Source organism: Hipposideros armiger, unplaced genomic scaffold, assembly GCF_001890085.2.
Source record: "Hipposideros armiger isolate ML-2016 unplaced genomic scaffold, ASM189008v1 scaffold_1450, whole genome shotgun sequence".
NCBI lineage: Eukaryota > Metazoa > Chordata > Mammalia > Chiroptera > Hipposideridae > Hipposideros > Hipposideros armiger.
The window spans coordinates 32,583-60,485 of record NW_017732800.1 but is presented as its reverse complement, the minus strand read 5'-3'; the positions used below and the strand labels follow the sequence as shown (position 1 = coordinate 60,485).

The following is a 27,903-nucleotide window of genomic DNA, read 5'->3' as shown; positions in this document are numbered from 1 at the left end:
TTGATCTTTTGTATTGTTTTTCTGGTCTCTATTTCATTTATTTCTGCTCTGGTCTTTATTATCTCCTTCCTTGTGCTCCCTTTGGGCTTACTTTGCTGTTCCTTTTCCAGTTCCCTGAGGTGTAAGGATAACCTGTTGATTTGAAACTTTTCTTGCTTCTTTAGGTGTGCTTGCACTGCTACGAACTTCCCTCTTAGGACTGCTTTCACTGCATCCCAGAGATTTTGGGTTGTTGTGTTTCATTTGCATTTGTCTCAGGATATCTTTTGATTTCCTCCTTGATCTCATTTTTTCCCCACTCACTATTTAGTAGCATATTATTTGTGTGCTTTCCAGATTTCTTCTTGTAATTGACTTCTAGTTTCATAGCATTGTGGTCGGAGAAGACTTTTGATATGATTTCAATCTTCTGAAATTTATTGAAACTGGTTTTGTGACCTATAACATGTGGCCTATCTTGGAAAATGTTCCATTTGCACTTGAGAAGAATGTATAATCTGTAGGTTTGTGGTGGAATGCTCTGAAAACATCGATTGAATCCAGCTGGTCTAAAGTGTCATTTAAGGCCACTGTTTCCATGTTGATTTTCTGTCTGGAGGATCTCTCCATTGGTGACAGCTGGGTGTTGAAGTCCCCTGCTATAATAGTGTTACTGTTGATCTCTGTCTTTATGTCTGTCAAAATCTATTTGATATATTTAGGGGCTCCTATGTTAGGTGCATAGATGTTTACGAGGGTTATGTCCTCGTGTTGGATTGATCCCTTTATTATTATGAAGTGCCCTTCTTTGTCCTTTATTATGTTCTTCAATTTAAAGTACATTTTATCTGATATAATTATCACTACTCCAGCTTTTTTCTCAGTTCCATTTGCATGAAATATTTTACTCTATCCCTTTATTTTCAGCCTGTTTGTGTCTTTTGATCAGAGGTGAGTCTCTTGTATACAGCATATGCAAGGGTCCTGCTTTCTTATCCACTCAGCTATCCTATGTCTTTTGATTGGAGCATTCAGTCCATTTACATTTAATGTGATTATTGATAGGTGCATAGTTATTGCCATTTTGTTATTTGTGTTTCTGGTCTTCGTTAGTTAGGCTGTTTTCTCCATTCCTCTGTTTAAAGAAGCCCTTTTAACATTTCACACAATGCTGGCTTGGTGGTAATCAATTCCTTTAGCTTATTCTTTTCTTGGAAGCTCTTTATCTCTTCTTCAATTTTAAATGATAACCTTGCTGGATAAAGCAATCTAGGTTGTAGGCCTCTGCTTTTCATCACTTTTTTTCATAGAACTCGGTTCTTATTTATTTATTTAGCTGAGACATCCTGCCACCTGTTGGCAGCTCAGCGGCAACTCAGTTAGGGCCGGGCATCGAACTGCTGTTGCTCAGAGCTCGCACTCTTGCGTGAGCTCTTAACCAACTGAGCCACTCGGCTGACCCCCTGTTTTTCATCACTTTGAAGACCTCCTGCCACTCCCTTCTGGCCTGCAGAGTTTTTGTAGAAAAGTCGGCTGATAATCTTATGGGGGTGCCCTTGTATGTAACTTGCTGCCTGTCCCTTGCTGCTTTTAGGCTTCTGTCTTTGTCTTTAACACTTGCCATTTTCACTATAATGTGTCTTGGTGTGGGCCTGTTTGGGTTCATCTTGTTTGGAACTCTCTGCACTTCCTGTGCTTTTATGTCAATTTCCTCTGCCAGTTTAGGGAAGTTTTCAGACATTATCACTTCAAATATGTTCTCGATCCCTTGCTCCCTCTCTTCTCCTTCTGATATTCCTATGATATGCATGTTGTTGCATTTGTTTTTGTCACCTAGCTCTCTTAAACTATTTTCAATGTTTTCTATTCTTTTTTCTTTTTGTTCTGCTTGGGTGATCTCTGCTATCTTGCCTTCTAAGTCACTGATTCGATCCTCTGGTTCATCCAATCTACTAGTAATTCTATCGAATTTGTTATTTAATTCAGTAATTGAATTCTTTATTTCTATCTGGTTGTTTTTCATGATTTCTCTATTTTTCTTTGCTTTCTCATTAATTTCCTTGAGCATTCTAATATTCAGTGTTCTAAACTCTGTCTCTGATAGGTTGTTTACCTCTATTTATCTAGTTCCCCTGATTCAGGTTCCTTCTGTTCTTTTATTTGGGATGTGTTTCTTTGTTTCCCCAGTCTGGCTTACTCTTTGTGTTTACTTTGATGAAATAGGTAGATCCCTTAGGTCTCTAAGTCTTTTCTGGGTGGACTTACAAGTTATGTGTCCTTTATATTTGAATTACTCAGACTCCCTTTTCTCCTGTGTGTGTGTATTTGAATCACTCAGACTCCCTTTTCTCCTGTGTGTGTGTACCAGAGGTGTTCCTTGTGTTGTGTGTCTTCTCCTGTTGAGGTCAAGTTTTTATTGCTTTCGGCTTGTCAGTAGATAGGCTTGACTCCCAAGCTGACTAGCTTTGAGGATTAGTTGTGTCCAAAGTTTATAAGCTGTTGTGTGAGGGTTGATCCCTCTGATGAGGCTTGGCCCCTATGGGCTCTTGTGCCTATAGCAATTTCCCTTTGGGTGTGACTCTTGTAGGTCAGACCCCATAAAGCTCTGGTATTATCTAAAGCTGGTCTCTGGGTGTGATGGTTCTTGTCCTTCTTTGGCTAGGCCCTGCTGCAGAGAGAGTTTTAGGGCAAAACAGATCAACAAGCCCAACCACAGCAGCCACCGAATGTAACCAGATACTCTCTGATGTACAAAACAACCATTACCCTACACTCAACAGGTACAGAAATATCAATCATACAAAAGGAGAAACCAAACCAACAGAAACAAAACAATAATGAAAGAGAACAACAACAACAAAAAGGAACAAATAGCCAAACAAAATAACCTTAAATATCATAAACTAATAAATAGAATAAATGCGAGAAACAAAATAGCAACAGCCTTAAAACAAGAACAACAAAAAAAAAAACGCAGAAAAAATGGAAAGATAGATGCAAATTCGAGCTGTGAGAAGGAAGCAGAAAAGAAAGGAGAGAGAGAAGATAGAAGAGGAGGAAAAAGAGAAAAAAGAAGAAAAAAATATATATATCTACACTCCCATATATATGGACATATATATCCACATATATGCCCCTTTATACATGCCTATGTAAAAAAACTAAAGATACTAATGAAATAGAAGAATCCAAAAACAATCGACACAAGCAAACAATGAAAAAATCCCCCTAAAACGTACAAGAGGACCCAATTAACAACAACAATATAACACACCAAAAGAGAAACCAAAACCAAAACAAACAGGGCCGGCCTAGTGGCTCAGTTGGTTAAGAGCTCACTCAAGAGTGCGAGCTCTGAGCAACAGCGGTTCAAGTCCCGCCTGAGCTGAGCAGCTGCTGAGCTGCCAAAAGGTGGCAGGATGGCTCAGCTGAAAAAAAAAACACGAAAAACAAACACACACACACACACACACACACACACACACACACACACACACGAAAAAACAGGAAATAACCAGTACTAATCTTGGCTGAAGTCCGCCAAGCTCTCCCCAGGCTTTCCTCTGCTATACACAAACTCCTCTGCGTCTTGTGGGGTCAGAGCCAGCAACCTGGCACCTAGAGTGAACCTGGTAGTGCAGGTCTATTTTAGATGAGTGGGCTTATGAGGTGTGATTGGTAGTTTTTTTTACAAAGTCAATGTTATTTCTGCTCCCACCTGCCCAGAGGTACTCTTGAGTTCTGCTCTGCCAGAGGGCTGGATGTGCGTTTTGGGGCACTCTTTCCATGGGAGGCTGTTGGGGGTGGGGAAGGTGGAGATTTCAGAGCTGCTAGGAGGCTCCTGCCAGGAAGACCTGAGTGACAAAGCAGCTGCAGTTGTTCGGCCTCTGGAGCCTCACGGGAGAGGTGGGGGCAGGGACGGTGTGTTTAGGCGCACATTCCTGCAGCCTCTTCCTCTCTGTGAGAAAAGGGAGAAAAAAGAAAGAGAAAAAAAAGCCCCCTTGTCGCTGTGAGCTTCCATGCTCCGGCAGAGCCCCTGCTGCTCTCCTGGCACTGCAGCTTGTGACTCTACAGCTGTGAGGTACTGGGCTGCGTCTCCACGCTTCTCGTTTCCCTCTTCTCCTGCTCAGCCGGTTTGAGATTTCTGCCTCAGAGTGCGCGCCCTGGGGCTCCTGTGCACTCCCGGAGGGAAGGTCAGCCCAGAGGCTGAGCCCGCCCTGATGCTAGAAACGCCTCCGCCCTGTCCTGGCTTCCTACAGCTCCACAGCTGGTGGGTGTGGAGAGACCGCGTTTCTGCTTGCCCATCTCCTCTCTCCATTCCCCTACACGCCTGGTCTGAGGATTCTGTTTCAGCGCGAGCGGGCTGGAGGTGCAGGGAGCAAGCCGCGGGAGCAGGCTCTGAACTGCTCTCTGAGACCCCAAGTCTTAGCAGCCGCGGGTGTGGGTTGTGCTTCCATGCGCCTCCTGTAACCCCATTTTTAAAATACTTTAAAAGTAAAGAAAGTTAGTTTGAAAAATCTAGTAACTGATTATGAATCTTTTTCTCTCCAATGTGGCTGAAGAGTGATGTTTTCAAGAGTCAGAGTCCAAGATTGGCTTCTGAAGCCAATGGGGAAATTCAGAAGAGAAACAGAATTTAGAAATATTCTTTGCTGTCAGAAGGGATGTCTCAGTGTCACTCAATACTGATACAGGACTCTAAAACTAGAATATCCTCAAATTGGCTTCTCCAAGTGTTAACATTCAAAGCTGACTGTTAGAAGTAATTTTGTTAATTGTCAAACTGTTTTTAAGTCAGTGTCACCCTTTCTTTAAAGATTTTTATTGAAAATATATCTAATATACAATATTATATTAGTTTTAGGTGTACACCATAGTTATCCAACATTTGCATACGTAAAGAAGTGATCACCATGATAAGTCCAGCAACCATTTGACATCATACCACACTATCACAATATTATTAACTATATCTCCCATGCTGTATATTACATCCCGATGACATATATTTTATACCTGAAATTTGAACCTCTTATTCCCCTCCATCTCCCCCTCCCTTTTAAATTTTTTTCAATTTGGATTGACATTCAATATTATTTTATATTAATTTCAGGTGTACAGCATAGTGGTTAGACATTTATATAATTTAAGAAATTATCCTCCTGACTAGACTAGTACCCACCTGTCAGTATACATAGTTATTATCATATTATTGACTATATTCCCTATGCTATACTTTATATTCCCATGACTATTTTGTAACTATCAATTTGTATTTCTTAATCCCTTCCCCTTTTTTCTCCTACTTTCAACCCCCTTCCATCTGTCAACCATCGAAATGTTCTCTGTATCTATGAGTTTGTTTCTGTTTTATGTGTTTGTTTATTTTGTTCTTTAGATTCCACATATAAGGAAAATCATATTGCATCTGTCTTTCTGTGTCTGACATACTCCAATCAGCATATTGCCCTCCAAGTCATTCCATGCAGCTGCAGATGGCAAGAATTCATTCCCTTCCATGGCTGAGCAATATCCCACTGTATATATGTACCACCTTCTCTTCATCCATTCAACCATTGACAGGCACCCAGGCTGCCTCCACATCTTGGCCATTGTAAACAATGCTGCAATGAACTTATGAATGGAAACGTCCCATCAGAGTAATGTTTGGGTTTCTTCAGATAAATATCCAGAAGTGGAATTACTGGGCCCTTCTTTGTCTCTTGTTATAGGCTTTGTTTTAAAATCTGTTTTTTCTGGTACAAGTATTGCTCACCTTTTTTGTCTGTTTCCATTTTCATGAAATATCTTTTCCATCCCTTTACTTTCAGTCTTTGTGTGTCTTTCAATCTGAAGTGAGCCTCTTGTAGGCAGCATGCATAAGGGTCTTGTTTTCTGATCTATTCAGCCACTCTGTTTTTTGATGGGAGCATTTAATCCATTCACATTTAATGTAATTGTTCATACATTTGTAGCTATTGCCAGTTTATTATTTATATTTCGATTTTTTTTCATCCTAAAGAGGTTCCTTTAAGATTCCTTGTAATAGTCGTTTGGTGGTGATGAACTCCTTTAGCTTTTTCTTGCCTGGGATGCTCTTTATCTGTCCTTCAATTCTAAATAATAGCTTTGCTGAGTAGAGTAATTTTGGTTGTAGGTCCTTGCTTTTCAGAACTTTGAATATTTCCTGCCAGTCCCTTCTAGCCTGCAAAGTTTCTTTTGAGAAATCAGCTGTCAGTCTTAAGGGAGCTCCCTTGTAGATAACTAACTGCTTTTTTCTTGCTGCTTTTAAGATTCTCTCTTTGTCTTTAACCTCTGGCATTTTAATTATGTGTCTTGAGTGGGGCTCTTTGGGTTCATCTTGTTAGGGACTCGCTGTGCTTCCTGGGCTTGTATGTCTATTTCCTTCACCAGTTTAGAATAGTTTTCATCATTATTTCTTCAAATAGGTTTTCAATTCCTTGCTCTCTTTCTTCTTTTTCTGGAACCCCTATAATGCGAATGTTGGTATGCTTGATGTTGTCCCAGAGTTCACTTGAACTCTACTCATTATTACTATTTTTTTCTCTTTTTTTCTCTTTGCTGTTCTCATTGCATGTTTTCTGCTACCTTATCTTCCATATCACTGATTTGATCCTCTTCTTCATCTAATCTACTGTCGATTCACTGTAATGTATTCTTCATTTCAGCTATTGTATTTTTCATTTTTTACTGGTTCTTTTTCATGTTTTGTATCTCATTTTTATAGTTCCCATCTCTTTGTTAAAGTTCTCCCTGAGATCATTAAGCATCCTTATAATCAGTGTTTTGAACTCTATGTCTGGTAGATTGCTTGTCTGTGTTTTGTTTAGTTCTTTTTCTTGAACTTTGTTCTGCTCTTTCATTTGAGACATGTTCCTTTGTCTCCCCATTTTGGCTGCCTCCCTATGTTTGTTTCTAGGTATTAGATATGGTTATTATGTCTCCCAGTTTTAGTAGAGTGACCTTATGAGGTAGGTGTCCTGTAGGGTCCAGTGGCACAGTCTCCCTTGTCACTTGAGCTGAGTGCTGCAGGTGTGTCCCTTGTGTGGGTTGTATGTATCCTTCTGTTTAGTTGAGCCTTGGTTGCTGTTTGCATGTCAATGAGAGGAATTGATCCTCAAGCTGATGGTTGTGAGGACTGGCCGTGACTACAGTAGAGAAGTTGTTGTGCAGTGACTGACCCTACAGAGCTGGATTTGCTTTAGCAGGGCTCTGATGTCTGCATAGTCTGCCCTTTTATTGTCTCATCTGTGGAGGCACTCTTGTGGTGCTCTGCCTTTGTCCAAAGCCAGACACTAGGTGTGCTGACCCCAGGGTCTCCTGGAAGAGAAGCCTCCACAGGTCAAGTTCAGCTGTTGCCTGTGCCCTTCCCAGGGTCACCTGACATGGGTCACAAGGTGGTCTGAAGATGTCTCCTATCTGTGCTGGGCTTTGAGGTGCCTGGAGGAAGCTAACTTATTAACTAAGGCCAGCTGCTGCCAGTGCCATGCTTAGGGTTGCTAAGAAAGAGGTACGGAATATGCTGAAGCCAGATTCTGCTTGTTAGGGTTTGTGAACATTTGAGAGATTTTATGAAAATATGCAGTATGAACCAAGACAGGCCCTTTGTATGGATAACCTACTGGAAGTGGCTTGGGTGGGCCCACAAGTTGGTTGGGGCCGGCTCTCAGGGAATCAGAACAAACATATGGTGTTAGCCAGGTTGAAGGAGACTCATATATGGTAGCTGCCTGCATCTGCACACTGGAAGGGCTGAGGGCTCAATCAAGGAACAATAGCTTCTGCCAGCACTATTCTGAACAAAAGCTGCCCCTCCATCTTTCAGCCTGAAGCCAGACAACTCAATTTCTCCCTGTATTTCCCTGGCACCTTTCAAGCTGCTTCCCCAGCTCTGGAGCTCAGAGAGAGTGAGTCATCAGCAAGTAAGTCCTTGTGCAGGCTCTTTAAGAGAAAAGCCTGGGACTCCAACCATTCTCTGTCTCACTCAGCCATAATCTCCACTGGTTTTCACTGACAGAAGTTGTGTGGATGTCTCCTCCCAGCACTGAAACTCTGGGCTGTGGGGGCTGGAACCTCCCATTCCTCAGCGGGGACCTCTGCAGCTGAGCTATCCCTCCCAATTTTTATGGGGACCAGTCCATTCTGTGTCTCCACCCTTTCTACCAGTCTTGATGTGGCTTCTGTAAATCCTGAGTTTTAGGACTTCTGTTCAGCCAAATTTCAGGTGATTCTCAATGATTGTTGTTCTGTATTTTAGTTGTAATTTTGATGTGGTCTTGAGAGGAAGCAAACACAGTTTTTACCTATTCTGCCATATTGACTGGATCCAGTATCACTCTTTTGTTATTTTCTCCAAACAAGTGTACCAATGGCATTGTTAAAGAAACTCTTAATGCATGCTCCTTTTCACATACAATATAATTGAAATGCCATAACCTGGGGAAAAGTGGACCAGGAGTTTTGTCAGAGCCAGCATTGAGAACAATCATTTCCGATATGCACAGGGTGATTTACTTTTGGGGAACAAAGCCTTCCCTTTGGTGAAACTGTTGGTCTGCATGATGATCTGCCATTTTGTTGTAGGGATTGTTTCAGCCTTTTAAATGTCTATAATTTGATTCAAACCTTGGCAATAAAGTATGATTTTAACATCATTATGTGTGAAAGATATCACATTGGAAATAGAATAATGAAAGACAATAAAATTATTTGCTAACTGAGAATTATTTAGATAACTTTTATAGAAGGAATCAACTTTTGTGATAAATATGTTACAGATGTCATGAATCCAAGAACTCATCCAGTTCATTTTGTCAAAGTGCTAAATCTGTATTCTCCTACCTTTAAACATGGAGTCCTAGATTATGTAATCCAAATATACAGTGATATTAAATTTTACATTTCCCATTTTCCAGACCTTTATGAAATTTATCTGGATGCTACAAGAACAGTGAATCATAGATGTTTATACCAAAGTACTTTGTAAAATGCATAGTAGTGACCATGGGGATAGTGGTAATACCAGTAGTAGTAATCTGCCAGACATAAAATTATACTTGCACCTACAGACTTGTATTCTAGTTCTAACTGTATCCTTAATCCTAGTATTTTGTTAAAGACACTTCTTGTTTTCAAGTTGTGGTTACTGCTTCCTCACACCTCAGGTGCTGCAGGGCTTAAAGGTGGGCTGGTACCCTCTTTGCTTACACCACTCAGCAGTATCTCCCCTCCTAATTATTGTCATCTACTAACCATTTTATCATTCTCAAAGACTGTAGCACCTGTCTCATGTCTCACACTCCTCTATCATCCTGGATGGTTTCAATATCCACAAGGACACCCATTCAGTTTTCTGGCCTCCCAGTTCCTAGACTTCCTTGTCTGCAGTTACCTTCTCATCTTCCGTCTTGAAAACTTGGTCCCACAGTCATCTTCTTGCCCTTGTTTATCACCTCTAAAATTACAGACTCAAGCATCCTGCTCCTATCCAATATTCTTATTCAACTACTCTCCTTATTGCAATCCTTTGGTCTCATCAAGACTTCCAGTTCATGGATGCCTCTCCTTTCTTTTATGTCTTTCCCTTATCCAGCATAGATTCCATGGTTCATCATTTCAGTAACATTCTTACCGAAGCCTTAAACTCTCCTGATCCTCTCCATTTTATTTGTGCATTCTAGCAGAACTCAACCCCTAGATAAATCTTACTATCTGGCTCCTTTACATTTGTGGTCATGCATTCTTGAGCAAATTCAACTGACATAGCAGATTATTAATTATAAATTAATCATCTCTCACCTCGCATGGGCCTTTTACAACCAAAAGAAAATTCTACCACATTTCTTTGGTGAATGTACTCTCTTCTCTACTGCTATTTGAAACATTTCCACTCCAATCAAACCTCCAACGCCCTGTGTCTCTTTTCACAGATGTCCCTTCTTCTTTCACTGAGAAAATTGAAACTGTTAGACACTTTCTCAAATGCTAGCTACCAATCTTATAAGCCTATCAATCCTGCCCCCATGATCTCCCTTCATGAGTGTACATTAAAGCACGTGTCTTCACTAAGGTTGCTATGACTTCTGGACACTGAGTCCAATGGGTAGTTCTCAGCTCTCCTTATCTTTCAGCCACATTTAACATTACTGACTGCTCTCCCCCTTAAGTCGCCTCTTCAATTAGTTTTCGTGACCACTCTATGCATTTCAAGAGCTAAGTAGGAGTTGGTTCCATGAAAATGGGTGGCAGAAGTTATGAAACCTTTCAAGGCAGGGAAAAGCAAGGTGCTTTAGAGAGGATGAAAAACAAGACAAGGCTAGGGAGACAGATCATTAGATCATTTGGGCCCATGTTGGCTCTGTAGAAGAGTGTGGATTTTATACTACAGTCAAAGGAAAGCTGTTAGAGGTTTATTGGTAGGGGGGACCAATAGCAATTTTATAAAAACTGCTATGTCTGATACACATGGGAAGGATGAGAAGACAGGAGTGGAAGGAGATAGACCATATACAGGACATTGTCAATTACATTCCCTAGAGCCACTTCTCTACTTCTTTCTTGTTAAAGAATGCCAATGTTATTCACATTTCTCTGAATGGATATGTCCTTAAATCCTAGCTCCAAGCGATAAGACTTGACTTGTCTAATCCAATCATTGAGGTCACATTCCCCTACCCAATGACTGTTGGGACATGTGATTTAGGTCTGGTCAATGAAACACTGGCTGCTGGGGGGAGGGACAAGTTTTGGGAAGCTTTTTCTTACTTTAAAAAATAGATATAAGACAGTGACAATCCCCTTTCTCTTTTTGGATGTTGTCCTTTATATGTGACTACCAGAGTTGCTGTATTGGGATCATGAAGGCCATGAGCCCAAAAAGATGAGTTAACATGCTAAGACTATAAGAGCAGAAAGATGGAGGAATCTGGGCCTTGAAAGATGCTACACCAGTAAATTAACCTACCTTGGGATAACAATGCCTCTGTCTTCTTTTTTACTTGAAATAAAAGCATTCTAGTTGGTTTAGACTAGTTAGGAAGTTACTGAATTTTTCCAATAAAAGATTGTGGCAGTTCAGATTAGGGTGGTAGTAGTAGAGATGAGGAAAAGAATACAGATTAGATAACTATTTAATGAAGGTGCCAGAGCTTGGCAATGGTGGTGGTAGTGGGCATTATGGGAGAGGCAAGGATAACCCTAGGTGACTGAGTAGAAAAAAAAGTATATAAAGATAATAAAGCATTTATAGAACACCCTAGGTGATGGAAAAATTCTCCTCTATATGGAGCCAAGAAAATATTATTAATAGTACTAGTATTATTATAAATTTTGCTCATATGATGAAAGGTAATCTAATATAAACTCCTAAATGCTCTGAGCTCTAGTGAACAAGTGTTTATTTTATTAATAGCATCAATATCAATATACTTAGAGAAGTACAACATATATGTATATTACAGTCCTAGTTGCCTCATTAGAATTGCACTCACTTCTTATAATATAGTGACTTACAAGAAAAGTTTAGTCTAGTTTTATTTATATTGTTTTAGATTATTTAAGTACAGTTAAGCCAAGAAATAAGCTCATCAAGGTATTTTTATGGGAAATACAACTTGAAATGAAGTGGAAGACAAATATTTATTGTCATAATAATTCATTTTTTCTTTATTATATTATTAGTATTTACTATACAAGTAACTGAGAGAGTGATGGTAATTAGGGAAATTTGTTGGAGAAGGAAAATATGAAGACACAGGAATGCATCTCTAGTTGGCCCTTCCACTACTGTTGCTCTGTGTATTTGTTCTTCAATAAACAGTGTTGAGCTTCAACCCAGGTGCTTCTCTCTGCAGGTTTACAGAGAGCCAGTGCAAGAGCTCCTTCACCCTACCAGAGAGACTTTGAGGCCAAGCTCCGCAATTTTTACCGAAAACTGGAAGCCAAAGGATTTGGTCAGGGTCCAGGAAAAATTAAGTGAGTGCTCCAGTACTTGGTCCTGAATTCAGATGGTATTTTTTTTATCTCTTTCTCATATATATATATATATATATATATATATATATATATATATATATATATATATATATTTGGATATACATATATATATAATTGGATATACATATATATATATAATTGGATATCATGGTGTAATAATAGTTATGTTCACAGAAAAGAGGAAGGAGAAGAGTTAGGAAGCTGGAAAGACAGAAGAAAGGAAGTTAAGAAATTGGAAGGGAGGCAGGAAGAGAAGGGGCGAGAAGGGCAGGAGAGAGAGAAAGAAGAGCAGATTTTAGAAAAAGGTATATGTAAAGTTAGTAGTAAATCTTTTCAGAAAACAAGAAATCTTGAACTAAATTTAAAATTTTTATATTCCCCTTTACCTATTCTTGGGACAAATTTATGACTCTTTGTAACTTTGTAATTGGAGACTAAGTAAAAAGTTGTGGTATTGTTTTTTTCCCCCTCCTGGGTTAATTGTTTTCATCTTGAAAAGCCAAATCCATACTCAGGAATCCAACTGAAGATACTCCTTTAGGAATTTACACACACACACACACACACACAAAATTCCAAAAAGTAGTCCAATAAAATGAAATGTATCTAATTACATAAGTGTACATGTTGTCCTTGTGCTCCCAGTGTTTTGAAAAGCATTTGAAAAAGTCCATCGCTCAAATGGAATCTGTACCTCTTTGGAGAGGCTAGGGAGTGAGACTGTAGGCCTGGGTACTCACCACTCCCCAAGAACACTCTTCAACTTCAGAGCTCTGAGTCGCTTGCTGCTCACTGCCCACATGGCTTCTTCTCCTTCCCAGGCTCATCATACGTAGGGACCACTTGTTGGAGGGAACCTTCAATCAGGTGATGGCCTATTCCCGGAAAGAACTCCAGCGAAACAAGCTCTACGTCACCTTTGTTGGAGAAGAGGGGTGAGGCACCAGTAGTTTTATACAGACACCTCAGTGTATGTGGACCAGAGCCCCTGGATTTGGGGTGATTTTTCTCAAGAAGGAAGCAAGGTAGCTCTAAGCATTTTCCCCAAGATGATTCTGATCATGTCCTTCCAGGAGGACGTTCTGTCTCCAGGTATTGCCAAGCTTTAGGTTTCATGGTCTTTAAAAGCCTAAAATTATTTACAGGTACTAGAGTCTGAGGTACATAGTCAAAGTATAAACCAAAAATGCAACCCTTAACTACTTGATCTTTACTTTTTCAGATGGTATACACTGCTATTTGATCAAAAACCTCTCCCTCCTAAAGTCCACATACAAGTATACAACTACATACCAAATTTTCCATATAATTTCAGTGTTTTCATGGGAAACAATTTTAACTGTGGAGGGCATATCAGTATAAACTTGGAAGCTTTTCAATTCACACATATGCATACATGCATGCATGCACACTGTCACAGAAATTTCTCTTATGCCTCCCCAAATAAAATATTTGTTTTTAGTGAGCCAGCTGTGTGCTTTATCCAATAGTTGTTATATGATCAAAAAAATAAAAACGGTTAAGGAACATTGCCATATAAATTCATTTATGGCCATCGGAGTAAGAACATCCCCAAACCAATTATTGCAACTTCATTTTCTATAGCAAACTGATACTTCTGTTGGGATCCACTCTAAAGAACCAAGAGTGCTCTCTGCTTGAACTAGCACCAACTCTGAAAGAACACACTAGCACCTAGGTATAGATAGGTCCCCTGCCTCTCACTCATAATGAGCTTCCTGGCCTCTGCTTCCTTTGCAGCCTGGACTACAGTGGTCCTTCGCGAGAGTTCTTCTTCCTTTTGTCTCAGGAGCTCTTCAACCCTTACTACGGACTCTTTGAGTATTCTGCAAATGATACTTACACGGTGCAGATCAGCCCCATGTCTGCATTTGTAGAAAACCATCTAGAATGGTAAGATCGAGAATTTTTACTTTCTTTTTATTATTATTTATTTATTTGTTTATTTTTAAAGATTTTTATTGGGGAATTGGGGGAAGGGGAACAGACAAGTGGCTGTCGTTTTGTTCTTCAGTCTAGTTGTGGAGGACGTTGCTTCACTGAAGTTGGCACCATCATTGCACTCTTCCCGGGCAAAGCAGATCGGTCGCTGGCTTCTGGATGGCCACTCACGGCGGCTTGCTGGCTGCTCACGCTGGCTGCTGGCTACATATGGTAGCCCATGGCAACCCACTGCCACAGGGGCTGCAGCTTACGCTGTCGCCGGCGACTCACGGCAGCCCAGCTGCAGGTTGAGCTGTTGTTTAGCATTTTAGCTGTGGTGGGCAGTGTCACTGGCCCTCATATGTGGGATCCGAACCGGGGCCCTCTGGCATCCCAAGCCAGTTCTTAACCATCATGCCACTCGGCCGGCCTGAATTTTTACTTTCTTATGTTTGAAAGTTCTAGTCTTTCTTATTCTGAAGGAAACAGCATTTCTCAAGAGCTGCTATGGGCCAAATAGAATGAGGGGTGATGAGAGTGAACAGCAAAGCACTAAAAGAAAGACTCTCTGTTAGTTTTCATCCAGAATACAAAATAAATTACTAAAAATACTGCAAGTGTATTATCAGCTACAAATTGATATAAGATACAGAATTGCCTTCTAAAGAGGAACTAAGATAAGTAGACATAGGACCTGAATATTGATAATTCTACTAAAATTATGAGTCCTCAGTGGATGTTTTGATTCATGAATTTGAAATATTTTGACACGTGTACTTTTGGACCAATGGCTTTAGCATTGTGGACATCAGCTTCCGCATCTTATTGTAAAATAAGGCTGTAGAGTCAAATGACCTCTAAGTATCCTTTGGGCTCAAAAATCCAGTTACCTCTTTGGTTCTCTCTTATTGAAGCATCTATTACCACTTATTGATATGTGTGAGAAGATAAGTATGAGTCAATTCTGTACAGTTCTGTGGGTGAGGTACCTCAGGTATTAGAAGCTTCCAGAAATCTGCATGGGACATGTAGCATGCTTGCAATTTCCCGCTGTGTCACCACCACACCTGATTTGAAATTACCCCAGCTCTCACTGCAGGAGTTCCTGCCATCAAAAAGAAAATGAGTCCTAAGGATTGTTACTGTGGTTCTTATGTGACATTGCTTATTTATGATGTGTTGCAATGGCTGCTGATATAGTCAGATTCTGGGATAATCCCTGGGCTTTCTGGGCTTACAGGCCAAATTCTTGTGTTTTGGTTTTATAGCATGAAATAACCCACATCTTTTAAGGCTGTTAGCTATTGCCATGCCTGCTCTCTCCAAAAAGTCTCAGCTCTGTAGTTCCAAAGCTGAGGCAAGAGGATGTTTACATCAAACATTTGACACAAATGACAAAACAAAAGTTGCCCTTGTCATTCTTTTTCTTGTCACTTGTCAATAAAGGGATGAAGAAGCCTGTAAGACAGAAATACACAGGAAAGCAGAGCAGGCAAGTCACTGCCAAGGGGACTTATGACCCTGAGAATTAAATGCCAGCTCTCGCTTAGGTCACATTTAGGCAGGGTTAGAGAACACTATAACCCATGACACAACAATACATATGTACATAGATTATACTTAATATAACCCCTCAATTTTCTCTTCTTTGTGAGCATGAAATTTAAGATGGCATCTTAGAGGGCATGAATTGGAATCTACAACCAATAAAGAAATATTTTCATCAAATATCATACCATATAGGACCATGCTAGATGTTGTGGGAATAAATTTATTAATCAAACAATTATAAACTAAGCACATACTATATGTTGGAAGGATACAAAGATGAAATGAACAAGATCTCTTCCCTCAAAAAGCTGTAGTGGGAAGAATGCATGAGTGAAGTAACAATTACAATACAAAACTTAAAGTGCCAGGTTATCCATACATAATATCCACATATACATGTATGTGTGCGTGCGCACACACACACACATACCTGAAATGCATATATATATATAATTGTATTAAATCATTAAGAAAAGTGTCTCACTCAGCCTGAGATAGAGGATAGGGAATGGAGAATAAAGCCAGTGAATCTTACAAAAAGAGCCGATGATTGTACCAAGTCTTAAGGGGCAGTTGTGTAGGAGACTCAGCATAGAAGGTGAGAAAGACATGTCAAAGAGACAAAATTGGAAGTAGGAATTGAAAGACATCAGAAGGAATGGGGACTTCAGCAAGCAGTGAAGATGAATTAGAGCAGAGAATGATCTTTGAGGTTGTGGTAAAAGTGAGGCTAGACATGGAAAAGAGAGGGAGGTGGTCATATTCCATATGGAGCATACTATAATTAAAGTTTTGTTTTTGAAAAGTAAATCTTGCCATATTGTGAAGAAAAATTTGAGAAGGGAGCCATATCAGCTCTGAAGCAATTGCTAAGTCAGAGAAAGAAATAGAGGGTCAAATCTAAGGCAGAGGCAGTGTCTGAGAAGGAAGGTACTGACTTTAGGGACATCTCAGAGAGAGAAGAGATTCAACTAGTTAGTGCACTGACTGAATTTGAGGAGAGGATGAGAGAGAAATACAGAATAATTGCAAGGTTTCTGGTCACACAATTGGGTCGATTGATGTTATTAACTGTGATAAGAGTTATGTCAAGAAGACAATATTTAGAGAAGATGAGAAATTCACTCTTTGTTATGTAGAGCTTGCAATTTCTGTTATAAACACAGCTTGATATTATACTATGTAAGTGGAACTATGGCCCTGGTTAGCAGGAGAGCAGCTGGGCTAGATATTGAGATTTGGGAGAAATGAGCAAAAAGTAGTTCTGCCATGGGAAGATATGAGCCTACAGAACTTGTGCAGACAACAGCAGAGCAGAAAGCCCACATCAAGATGGACAACACTGATGTATGAGGGGTGGGCAGAGTCAAAGTTGTCAGAGCGTGGGACTTTCCCAACGGGAAGAGTGTGATGAAAGAATATATAGGCCTGGAGGGAGTGGGAGGTGGTCAGAAAAGGTCTGCTTGTGGAGAGGAAAAGGCAGTCTAAGAAGGCAGAGGCCAGAGGAGGTGTGTAGGCAATAATGCTGTCTCCAGGGGTCCAGAGCAGGACAGCGGAAAGACAGAGGTTAAGACATCAAGAGGGTAAGAACATTCAGATGACCAAGGGAGCTGCATTTCGATGGCAAGCATACGAGAACAAGGGTAAGTGCCATGGTGTCATAAATGGGACCTAACATTCTGAAAAAAGCCTTGGAGTCCAGAAAGTTTCAGTGCAGACACAAAATAAAGCCACAGGCAAAGGCCTAATGGAAAGCACAGAGGAATTGTTGGACTTGTGGCCTGCTTGTTTGCTACTCAAGAGTGACTTCAGTCACTTTCCACTGGGGAAGGCCCCTTGCCAGATGCCCAGCTCTGCTCTCACCCTGACTTTGTTGCTTCTGCTCATCTATGGCATGCAAGAGCTGTAAGTGTGTCAGTTATACTTTACTGCATTGAGGAAGTAAATTTTGTAATACAGGGATGTTTTAAGAATTAGCAAAGTTCTCTGGGTAGATCCTTTATAAAGATCAAAGACCCGGCAGTGCCTGCCCTGGAGGTGCTAGTTAACCTCTGTCTTTCTGAAGGAAAGAATGTGAGGACTTCCATCCACTGACATTCCCACTTATTTGAGAATATTTGCTGTGTAACCCAGAAACAAAATTCCAGGTAGCTTTCTGATCCATGCGCAGCCTAAACAGAGCTTGTGCACATGAGAGTGTCCTTTCAGTGCTGCACGTTGGATGGCAACTCTTTATGAAGTAAGCAGGGACCTCCCCAGCCCAATTCTGAGCCTTTCATTCCTAAGCCCTGGGCTGCTGAGAAGCTGGGATGCTGAACCAGCACAGGTGACAGACTGTATCATGACCAGCACGTGGAGTTGGACTCTTCTCTCATCAGTGCCTAGGAGGTCCTGTGATAGGAGTCAGTTTTCCTTTGGGCAATCATGGGTGAGAGAACTTGAGCTGCTTCCTTTAAAATAGAAAACCCTGTTGGGATGTTGTATATCAACCAGATGGTAACACTGCAGTTGCTCCTTCCAGGTATTTTCGTACTAGTGATCCTTGTGCCTTGTGGCAAATGGTTTTACAAAGAAAACTGAGCATCTCTGAGTGCTCAGTCAGCTCTTTGGCCAGCATTTTAATGAAGGGTGATGAGGAAGGCTCACTCCTGAATGAAGTTGCTCTGGACCTTGCACAAAGTGTAGGTAGCAAGTAGTTGCTGTGTCCCAGGTCTGAGTCCTTGTCATTGTTGCTACTGCTATGTCAATGACACTGAGAAAACCTGAATCCAGAGTTCTCAAATATTGCCCAACCAGATGCCACTCACCCACCAGCAGGATGGGCAAAGCTGCAGCTGATCTCAGATCTAGGTGTATGACCCTGCTTCACTCCCCAGGATCTCTTATTCTGAGACCCACACAGCCTGTGAAGGAGATGACACTTACTCTAACCAATACATCACTTGTAAAAAACAGAGACCTAACATTTCAGGGCTTCTCACGATCACAGCCTCTACTTTGTAAAGCTGGAAAATATCCCTGTCACAAGCCAGGAAGTAGCCCTCTTGGGAGCAGGAGTACTCCTGCTGTCTGCCCGCCTCCTCACTCTGCTGAACAGTGTCACAGACCACAAACAAGCAGTGAAAAATGGGTCAGCTTTACAGAATTAAACATCACTTAGGATTGAAACATTACTTACATGTGGCTGGAGGAGGCATCTTTGCACTTTTTTTTTCTTGTTTCTTATCTTTCACTGAACTTTTTCTGTGTTTCATACTCTATTTTGTCTGATTCTCTACTAGAAAGTAATCTCCATGGAAGCAAAGACAGTCTTTTATTTCACTCTAGCTCAATACCTGGCACTTTGAAGTGTTCAAATAACATTTCCTTGAAGATTAGGTGTATAAATCAGTTTTGTTCCACAAGCCGCACCAGTTGCTTCCTTGTACCAGGGCTATTAAAATAAATAGAATTCTCATACCTTGCATGTGCAATTAATTGCCCAAAGCACACACTTTTTTTTATTGTCTGTGGTTTTAAAGCCCTTGCAATGTCAGGGACAAATGCTCATGTCCCCTGAGAACTTTGCACTCTGCTCTACAGGAGGTCCAACTGCTGCTTATTACAGAGGGAAGGCCTCTGCCTCCTCTCACACTGTGCTATTCCATCAGCAGCTTACAGGTCAGGCACATGCTAAGTAAGAGAGAGGATGTGGCACTGAACCCTGTTGTGCCTCCCATGGGAGCTGTGGTCACAGATGGACACAGCCCTGCCAGATCTGACTCAGGCAGGAAGAGGTCAGAAAATAGCACCTCAATGCTCTTCTTTCACTCTCTAGTGCCATTAACCAAACCAACAGAGGGCAAGGGATCTCCAGATATTGCAACCCATAGCAACCTCTCCCCCAAGTCACAGAGCAGAGCAGAGAATGGCAGGAAACCCATGAGGGGTAGGAGGCAAAGATTTAAAATGCACAAGAGTCTACACAATTCAGAGTTTTCAATTAATCCACTAGAAATGTTACCATTTGCTAAACTAAAGATGTTTACTGTATGTGTTTTAACTATAGAAATCTTGAAGTAATATTTCAAATTCCATACCTTCATTCTTTGATTATGATTATGTTGTTTGTATATTAATGAGGTGTTCATATGCTGAACTTGTTATTCTTTTAATCTCTATTGTATGCTAATTTAATATAAAGCTAAAAAACAACGCATCATTGCAAACTTACTAAACATGCCGGGCACGTTTTAGACACGTTCATCTAACAACACTAACCCAGCAACTGATTTATTTTGCTTTTAAAACTGAAGAAAATAAAGCACAGATATAACCAAAGTCATAGTGGTAGTCAAGGACAAAGCTGGGATTGGAATCTAGGCAACCTGGCTCTCACATCAGGTTCTGGCCCCCAAACTATGGCAATGTAAGATATTTAACTATAGAATTTACAATATAATGTGATAAATGTTATACATACCTCATTTATAGCACTAATCACATTGGTAATTAGTATTAGGAAAAAGGAGCTTTAAGAATGAGTGAGAGAATAATCCTTAGCTCTAGTCAAGATGATGGAACAAGTAAGTGTTGTGCTGGCCTCCTTCCATGACCACATTAAATTAATACTAAAGTACAGAACAACCATCATGGAAAATCACCTGAAGAGTAGTTGAACAGAAGTTCTATAACTAAGGATATAGAGAAGTCATGTTGAGACTGGTAAGAGAAGCAGAGACACAGAACAGGCTGGTCCCATACCCACAGGTGGCAGTTAAAAATCAGGAGGGATATCTTGGCTGTGGAGGTTCCTCTTGAGGAGTGAGGGGACCCAGCTCTACACCAAGATCCACAGCCCAGAGTTCCAGGGTTTCAAAGAGCAGTCCCCACAACTTTGGGCTGTGAAAACCAATAGATGTTGTGGCTGAGTGAGACAGAGGTCAGCTGAAGCCCCAGGTGTTCTTCTTAAAGAGCCCGCACAGGGACTTACTTACTGATAAACTCAGATGCTTTTAGCTGTAGCACTGGAGCAACAGCTCAAAAGGTCCCAGAGACATTTGGGGAGGAACTGAATTATCTGCCTTCAGGGCAAGGAATGGAGGGACAACTGTCTCCTAGACAGAAATTCTGGCAGAAGCCATTGTCCCTTTGTTGAGCCCTCCCACCACCCAACCCGCACATGCAGGCGGCCCCCAATTTGAGTCTCTATAAACCTGGCTAACATTTCACCCTGCCCTGGTGATTCTCTGAAACCCTGTTCCACCCAGATTGTAGGCCTACCCAACCACTTCCAATAGCTTTTCCATACAAATGACCTGTTTTGACTAATGCTACGGACTTTCCTAAAAATCTCTCAAAGATTCACAAACCCCAAACAAGCAGTGTCTGGCCTTGACATGCCCTGCATATCTTGCTAAGCAGCTCCAAGCCTGGCACTAGTGATAGCCAGCCTCAGTTCACATCTTAACCTCTCCCAGGTACCTCCAAGCTCAGCAGAACTCGCAACCATTTGTAGATCACTTTGTTGCTTATACCAAATGGCTCCAGGCTGGGCACAGAGAGCAGCTGACCTTAGTCTGCACAAAAGCCCTCCCAAGAGGCCCCAAAACCAACATATCTCGGGGCCAGTTTCAGACCACACCAGACCACCACACACCACCTCCATAAGGGCAGACTCAGCAGGCACTACTGTCCTGCTAAAGCAAATCTTGCTCTGTAGGGTCAACCCCTGCACTATAGTTCCTCCACTGTAGTCATTCCCATTCCTCAAAGCCAGTCAGCCTGAGGGTCAATCCCTTCCATTGACATGCAAACAGCAACAAAGGCTCAACTACAACAGGAGGACACACACAGCCCACACAAGGGACACACCTGCAGCATTCAGCTTAAGTGACAAGGGAGACTGTGCCACTGGGTTCCACAGGGCACCTACTACATAAGACCACTCTACTAAGACCAGGAGATATAGCAGCCCTAACTAATACAAGAAACAAACACAGGGAGGCAGCCAAAATGGGAGACAAAGAAACATGTCCTAAATGGAAAAACAGAACAAAACTCCAGAGAAAAAACTGAATAAAATGCAAACAAGCAATCTGCCAGATGCTCAGTCCAAAACCCTTGTTACTAGGATGCTCAATAATCTCAGGGAGAACTTCAACAATGAAATAGAAAACATAAAAAAGAACCAGTGAGAAATAAAGACTACAATAACTAAAATGAAGAATACTGTGAGGGATTCAACAGTAGATTAGATGAAGCAGATGATCAAGTCAACAACTTAGAAGATAAGGTAGCAGAAAACATGTAATATGAACAGCAAAGAGGGAAAAAAATCCAAAAAAAATGAGGAGAGTTTAAGGGGCCTCTGGGACAACATCAAGCATACCAACATTCACATCAGAGTGGTAACAGAAGGAGAAGAGAGAAAGCAAGGAATTGAAAATCTATTTAAAGAAATAATGATGGAAAACTCCCCTAACCTCGTGAAGGAAATAGACATACAAGCCCAGGAAGCATAGAGAGTCCCAAACAAGATGAACCCAAAGAGGCCCACACGAGGACACATCTTTTTGTCTTTAAAGTTAAAGACAAAGAGAGAATATTAAAGGCAGCAAGAGAAAAGCAGTTAGTTATCTACAAGGGAGCCCCCATAACACTGTCTGCTGATTTCTCAACAGAAACTTTCCAGGGCTAGAAGGGATTGACACAAACTATGATGAAAAGCAAGGACCTACACCAAAATCACTCTAATCAGCAAGGCTATCATTTAGAGTAAATAAAGAACTTCCTAGACAAGACAAAGCTAAAGAAACTTATTACCACCAAACCAGTATTACAAGAAATGTTAAAGGGGTTTTTTAAAAAAGAAAAAGATCAAAATATGAATAATAAAATGGTAATAAACATATCTATCAACAATTACATTAAGTGTAAATTGATTTAATGCTTCAATCAAAAGTTTGAAGGCTGAAAGGATAAGGGAAGAAGACCCTTACATATACTGCCTACAAGAGACTCACTTCAAATCAAAAGATACACATAGACTAATAGTAAAGGGATGGAAAAAAGATATTTCATGAAAATGGAAATGGAAAGAAAAAAGCTGGAGTAGCAATGATTATACTAGACAAAATAGACTTTAAAAAAGGGTATAACAAGAGACAAAGAAGGATCCAGTAATTCCATTTCTGGATATTTACCTGAAAAATCCCAAAACATTAATTCAAAAGGGCATATACATTCATATGTTCATTGCAGCATTATTTATAATAGCCAAGATATGAAAGCAACTAAGTGTCCATCAATTGAAAAATGGATAAAGAAGTAGTACATATATATACAATGGCATATTACTTAGCCATAAAAGAAAATGAAATCTTGCCATTGAAACAACATGGATGGACCAAGAGTGTACTGTGTTGAATGGATAAGTCAGAGAAGGACAAACACCATGTTATTCCACTTAAATGTGGAATCTGAAAACGAAATAAATGAACAATTAAAACAGGAACAAACTCATAGGAACAGAGACTATTTCAATGTTCCCAGTTGGGAAGAGGGTTGGGGCAGGGGTGAGTCTAAAAGGGAAAGGATTAAGAAGTAGAAATTGATAGTCACAAAATATTCATGGGAATGTAAAGCATAGCACAAGGAATATAGATGATAATATTGTAATAAGTATGTATGGTGTCTATGTGTACTAGATTTATCAGGGTGATCACTTCGTAAGTTGTATAAATGTCTAATCACTATGTTGTTCACCTGAACTGATATGTGTTATATGTTGTATATCAACTATAATTGAAAATAGAAAAAAAATTATTTTAATGAAAAAAAAAGAATGAGTAAGAATATTTGGCCAGCAGAGAAGGAAGAAGGTAGAGGATGGAGGGGTGAACAAAAAGATGTCAGTTTGGTGTGGCTGCAAAATAAAGAAAAAGAGTAAACATATCCTTGTTTCAGATAAGGAAGGGCATTTGATGCCATCCCAGGGAGTTTGAATTTTATCATAAAGATGGCAATGTAATATTTTTACAGTAGAAAAATGTCTTGATCATAAATATCTTGTAACCAAAGTCAACTCTGGTACAAGCAGATGAATTGGAGTATGCAAAGGGTGTCATCTAAGAGGCTAGTAAATCAGTTCTTTGAAAAGAGGATAAATAATTAAATTAGGGGAGAAGCAGTGGGAATAAAAAGTCATTTCAGAAGAAGACTGAACAAATGTGTAAAACTTAATGATGGATTATAGATGGCGAGTAATTAAGTATATGAAATTTCCCACTTATTATAAAATAACATATAAGAAAATACCAGGTAAAAAATTCTCATATATTTTTAATGGAGGCATAAACACCAAACCATATATGTGAAAAGCTCCAAATTTATTTTTATGTCTCATACAAAGTATGAATGGTGCAAAATTCATAATTTTCAAATTATTATGCTTGAATAAGAAAGATTCACATTTTAGCCCAAATATCTCCTCTAAGAACACTCAATTTAAAATAACCCATCTATTTAGGAGGTGTGATCAATACAAATGGTGAATATTGAAATTTAAAAAATATATTTATTACAGTAAAAGACACATTGACATTAATTCCTATCAAAATACTCCCCCTCACTTCAAACACAATTATACATGTTCTTGCCACTTTATGAAGCAGTTGTGGAAGTCCTCTTCCATGAGTGTCCTTAGTTGTGCTATTGTGGCTCCCTGGATGTCCTGAAGTGATTCAAAACATTTACCTTTAATGGTCATTTTGACTTTTGGAAAGAGCCAGAAGTCACACGGTGCCAGATCCGGGGAATAAGGTGGATGAGGACACACCATAATGTGTTTATTTGACAGAAATTGCTGTACCAAAAAAGATGTGTGACATGGAGCATTGTCATGATGGAGGATGATTAATGGCACACTTCAAAACACACCATCTCTCAACCATAGCTCACACCCGACTGACTGCACCAAAGATGTTGAAAATTGTTGCACACTTACTAAAGTTTGACATGCTACTTCCCATATTGAAGATCACTACCTTTCCATTGGATAGCACTGGGCAGCAGCATTCATTGTGTGTTTTGACCACAATAGAAAGGCTCTGTTCTGTGTCACACATCACTTCTGGTATGGCAATTTCTATCAAATAAAAACATTGCAGTGTGTTCTCATCCACCTTATTCACTGGATCTGGTACCGTGCGACTTCTGGCTCTTACCCAAAGTCAAAATGACGATGAAAGGTAAACATTTTAAATTAATTCAGGACATGGAGGTAGCCACGACAGTGCAACTAAAGACACTCATGAAAGAGGACGTCCAGGTCTGCTTCAGAAAGTAGCAAGAATGATGGGGTAAGTGTATTTGAATCAAAAAAGTGTATTTTGAGGGAGATTAATACCAATGTGTGTGTCGTGTCCTGCGTGGCAAGAGCTATGGAATGAAAGAGGGGCAGCAAAGAGTTAAGAAAGACAAGAGCCAAGTATTGGGTGCAAGCGGGCCAGGGGACTCAAGCCTCAAGGACTGAGCCCTGAGCCTGGCTGACATATACCTTTTATTATCCACTGCTACAAGGTAGTAAAAGTTGTTTTTTTTCCAGTCTGTGGAGTCTACGTGCCTAGCAACTGTTTACCCCAAGTCCCGATTGTGTCTCAACATGTACTGTGCCTTAACACTGATGCACAACCCCAGGGGGATGGACTCAGTTTGCTGAGACCATTTGATAAGGAAGGTTTACTGAGATCATTCCCTCGGGTCTCAGTTTGTCGAGACACTTCCTTATGACTTCATGGGATCAGTGTGTGGGTAAAGTCGGTTCGGCAGCTGCACGGTCACATCTCTTTTTGTTTTTGTAACAGGAGGAGCACAGACTTGGCAGTTTCTTGATTCATGGCTTGCTTGAGAGCTTGTAGTCCACAGTGGAGGACTAAGCAAAACAAGAAAAGTAAGGTCAATAGGATTAATAAGGCACCCGCGAATCCTCCTCCAAGGGCCTTTACCCAAGTGAGGAGGGGTTCAAAGCAGAAAGCTTCTCTGCAGCCACGGAGAGTGATTCCTCTCCTGGGAGAAGTTGGAGGTTAGCATGAGATATCAAATCCACCTCTTGTAGTTGTTGAATATCTACAACGAGGTTGGGAGTATGTCCCAGGAGATGAGCTCAAACCTCAGACCATGGAGTGTGTGAATGATTATAAGAAAAAGAAGTTACACAAGAAACATTCCAATCACATTTTAAAGTAATCATAGTTTGGAGGTTCTCTAATTGATCTCTGAGATAAACTACTGTAGCTTCTAAATCAGCAAGTCCCACACTAAGTTCTTGATCAATCTTTACTTGTTGATTCCATGCCTTACTGTCATTTTCATGCCATTCCTGTACAAATTGAGTAGTCTGCACCGTCTGGTGTAAAGCGACTCCAGAAACAGCAGCCATGGTTGTTATAGCTATAATTCCCATAATGGCTGCAATTAGAAGACCAATAAATCTCTTAGTTCTATGCAAAATCTTATGAAGGAGTTGAAGAACAACATGAACAGTTGGGGAGCCTTCCCACACTCTTGGAGCTTGGACGGTGAGCCATAACCCCTGTCTTCTTGGGAGTATCATAATCTGATCATGGGAGGCATTATAAATTGACAAATTAAGGAAAATGTACAAATGGCATTGAGGACATTTGACCAATTTTGCCATTTGATTAATAGTTATAGTTTCTACTAAAAAGACATAAGGAGTTCTTAAACATGCCTGTAAATAAAATATTTGAGTCTCTTCAAAGATGAAAGTATAATTGTCTTTACTAAAATAAGTATAATTTCCTTTCCATACTTTACTTGGACCTAGGCTAAGAGCTACTTTCCACAAAGTTTTCTGAACTGGCCCTCTACAGGGACTTATCATTCTTAATTGAGGAGGTGCAAGTGCACCATTCACCCAGGTAATAGAAGAATTAGATTGAGTCTCAATTACTTGTGAAAAATTATGATAACGTACTCACCATCAGAGATGTTGATCAGATGAGATATTAGATTGAGTGCAATTCTGGACTGCGACCCCATGGGAATCATTAAATAACACTCGATCCATGCTCCCTCGACACTCTTCCCAGTGGATATGGGACTGTCCATCAATCCAGTTACTTTGATGGGTACAAGGGGGAATAAGGTGAAGGTAGCTATGAGTGCTCACCTCCTGTGCTTTAAATCCTTTTCCAGAAATGATAAACATATCTCTATATGTGCCATTTCCTTTCCCTCTGGAAGCTGTCCAGGATTGATGGGAAAGGAAAAGACATGGAGGTTTAAGACCAATACAGATGGGTGTGTTTAAATAGCCTAAAGCTGTATGATTGGAAAGGGAAAAGTTCCATCCCTCCTCCTCGGGGAATTCCGGACTTCTCTGATCTTCTGGTTTGGGAACCAAGAACTATCATTAATATATATTATGGGAGGATCATCATTCCAAGTTAAAGGGGTTAATAAAAGAGGATTAGGCAGATAAGCCCAATAAGTAAAATTATCTGCTGCAACACCTGGAGAAAGACAACTTACAACAGAGATGGCTGCCAGCATTGATACCAACATATTGGCATCCGTTTTAGGTATGCCTTTTTCTAGCAGTTTGCTCTCCACCAGGTGAGACAACTTTTTCAGTTGCTCCCAGGTGGGGGGTCAAGAATTCTCCATCTTGGGAGTGCGGTCTCCGGGGCCTGGACCGATCCGGGTAGTTTTCAGCATGGTTGTCAGTGACAGACCAGACATCTGGAACACAGGAGGTTCAGTGTTTATGAACTCTAGAAATCTTCTCTTCCGTGAGCCATTGCTCATGGTAAGGTTTGACACACAGGCTAGGCACTGACAAAGACCTTTCCTCTGGACCTGAAGAAATACAAGCAAAACTCATTCCCATGTTAATAAGGTTTCTAAATGCCATTGGTTAGTTTGGATATCTTTCCATCAGATAGGCATACTTTCCAATAGTTTTTGGGCTATGAAGATTTTTAAAGTGTCTTTCAGCTGCTGTATGCCCAAGGTGTGGCTCGGTGCCTGAGCCAGACAAGTTTAAAAAATTCAAGGTAAACATAGCTCTTGCTATTTGTAACTTTTTTTCAAAGTAGAATGAGCACGTTCAACAATGGCTTGACCCTGTAGATTGTAAAGAATACCTGTGGTGTGAGTAATCTGCCAAACAGCACAGAATTGAGCAAATTTGGTGCTGGTATATGCAGGGCCATTGTCTGTCTTGATTGAATGAGGGAGTCCCATAATAGAAAAGCAAACAAGTAAATGGTGACAGGAATGTGCTGTAGTTTCACAGGTTTGAGCAGTGGCAACGAGAAAGCCAGAGGTAGTATCAATGGTAACATGTACAAATGATGATTGCCCAAAGGAGGGGACATGAGTAATGTCCATTTGCCATATCTCATTGGG

At 40.5% G+C, this 27,903-nt stretch overlaps 1 protein-coding gene across 1 annotated transcript in view; it reads left to right on the top strand.

The window, feature by feature from the left end:
- The window catches only part of HECW1 (HECT, C2 and WW domain containing E3 ubiquitin protein ligase 1), a gene marked incomplete at its 3' end in the record, with an annotated part of 151,937 nt that overhangs the window by 92,569 nt on the left and 31,465 nt on the right, over positions 1 to 27,903 (top strand). The window contains exons 14-16 of the mRNA XM_019633943.1: positions 11,853 to 11,973; positions 12,816 to 12,929; positions 13,756 to 13,908. Of these exons, the coding sequence (XP_019489488.1) occupies positions 11,853 to 11,973; positions 12,816 to 12,929; positions 13,756 to 13,908 (388 nt within the window). The remainder of the gene's footprint in view (positions 1 to 11,852; positions 11,974 to 12,815; positions 12,930 to 13,755; positions 13,909 to 27,903) is intronic.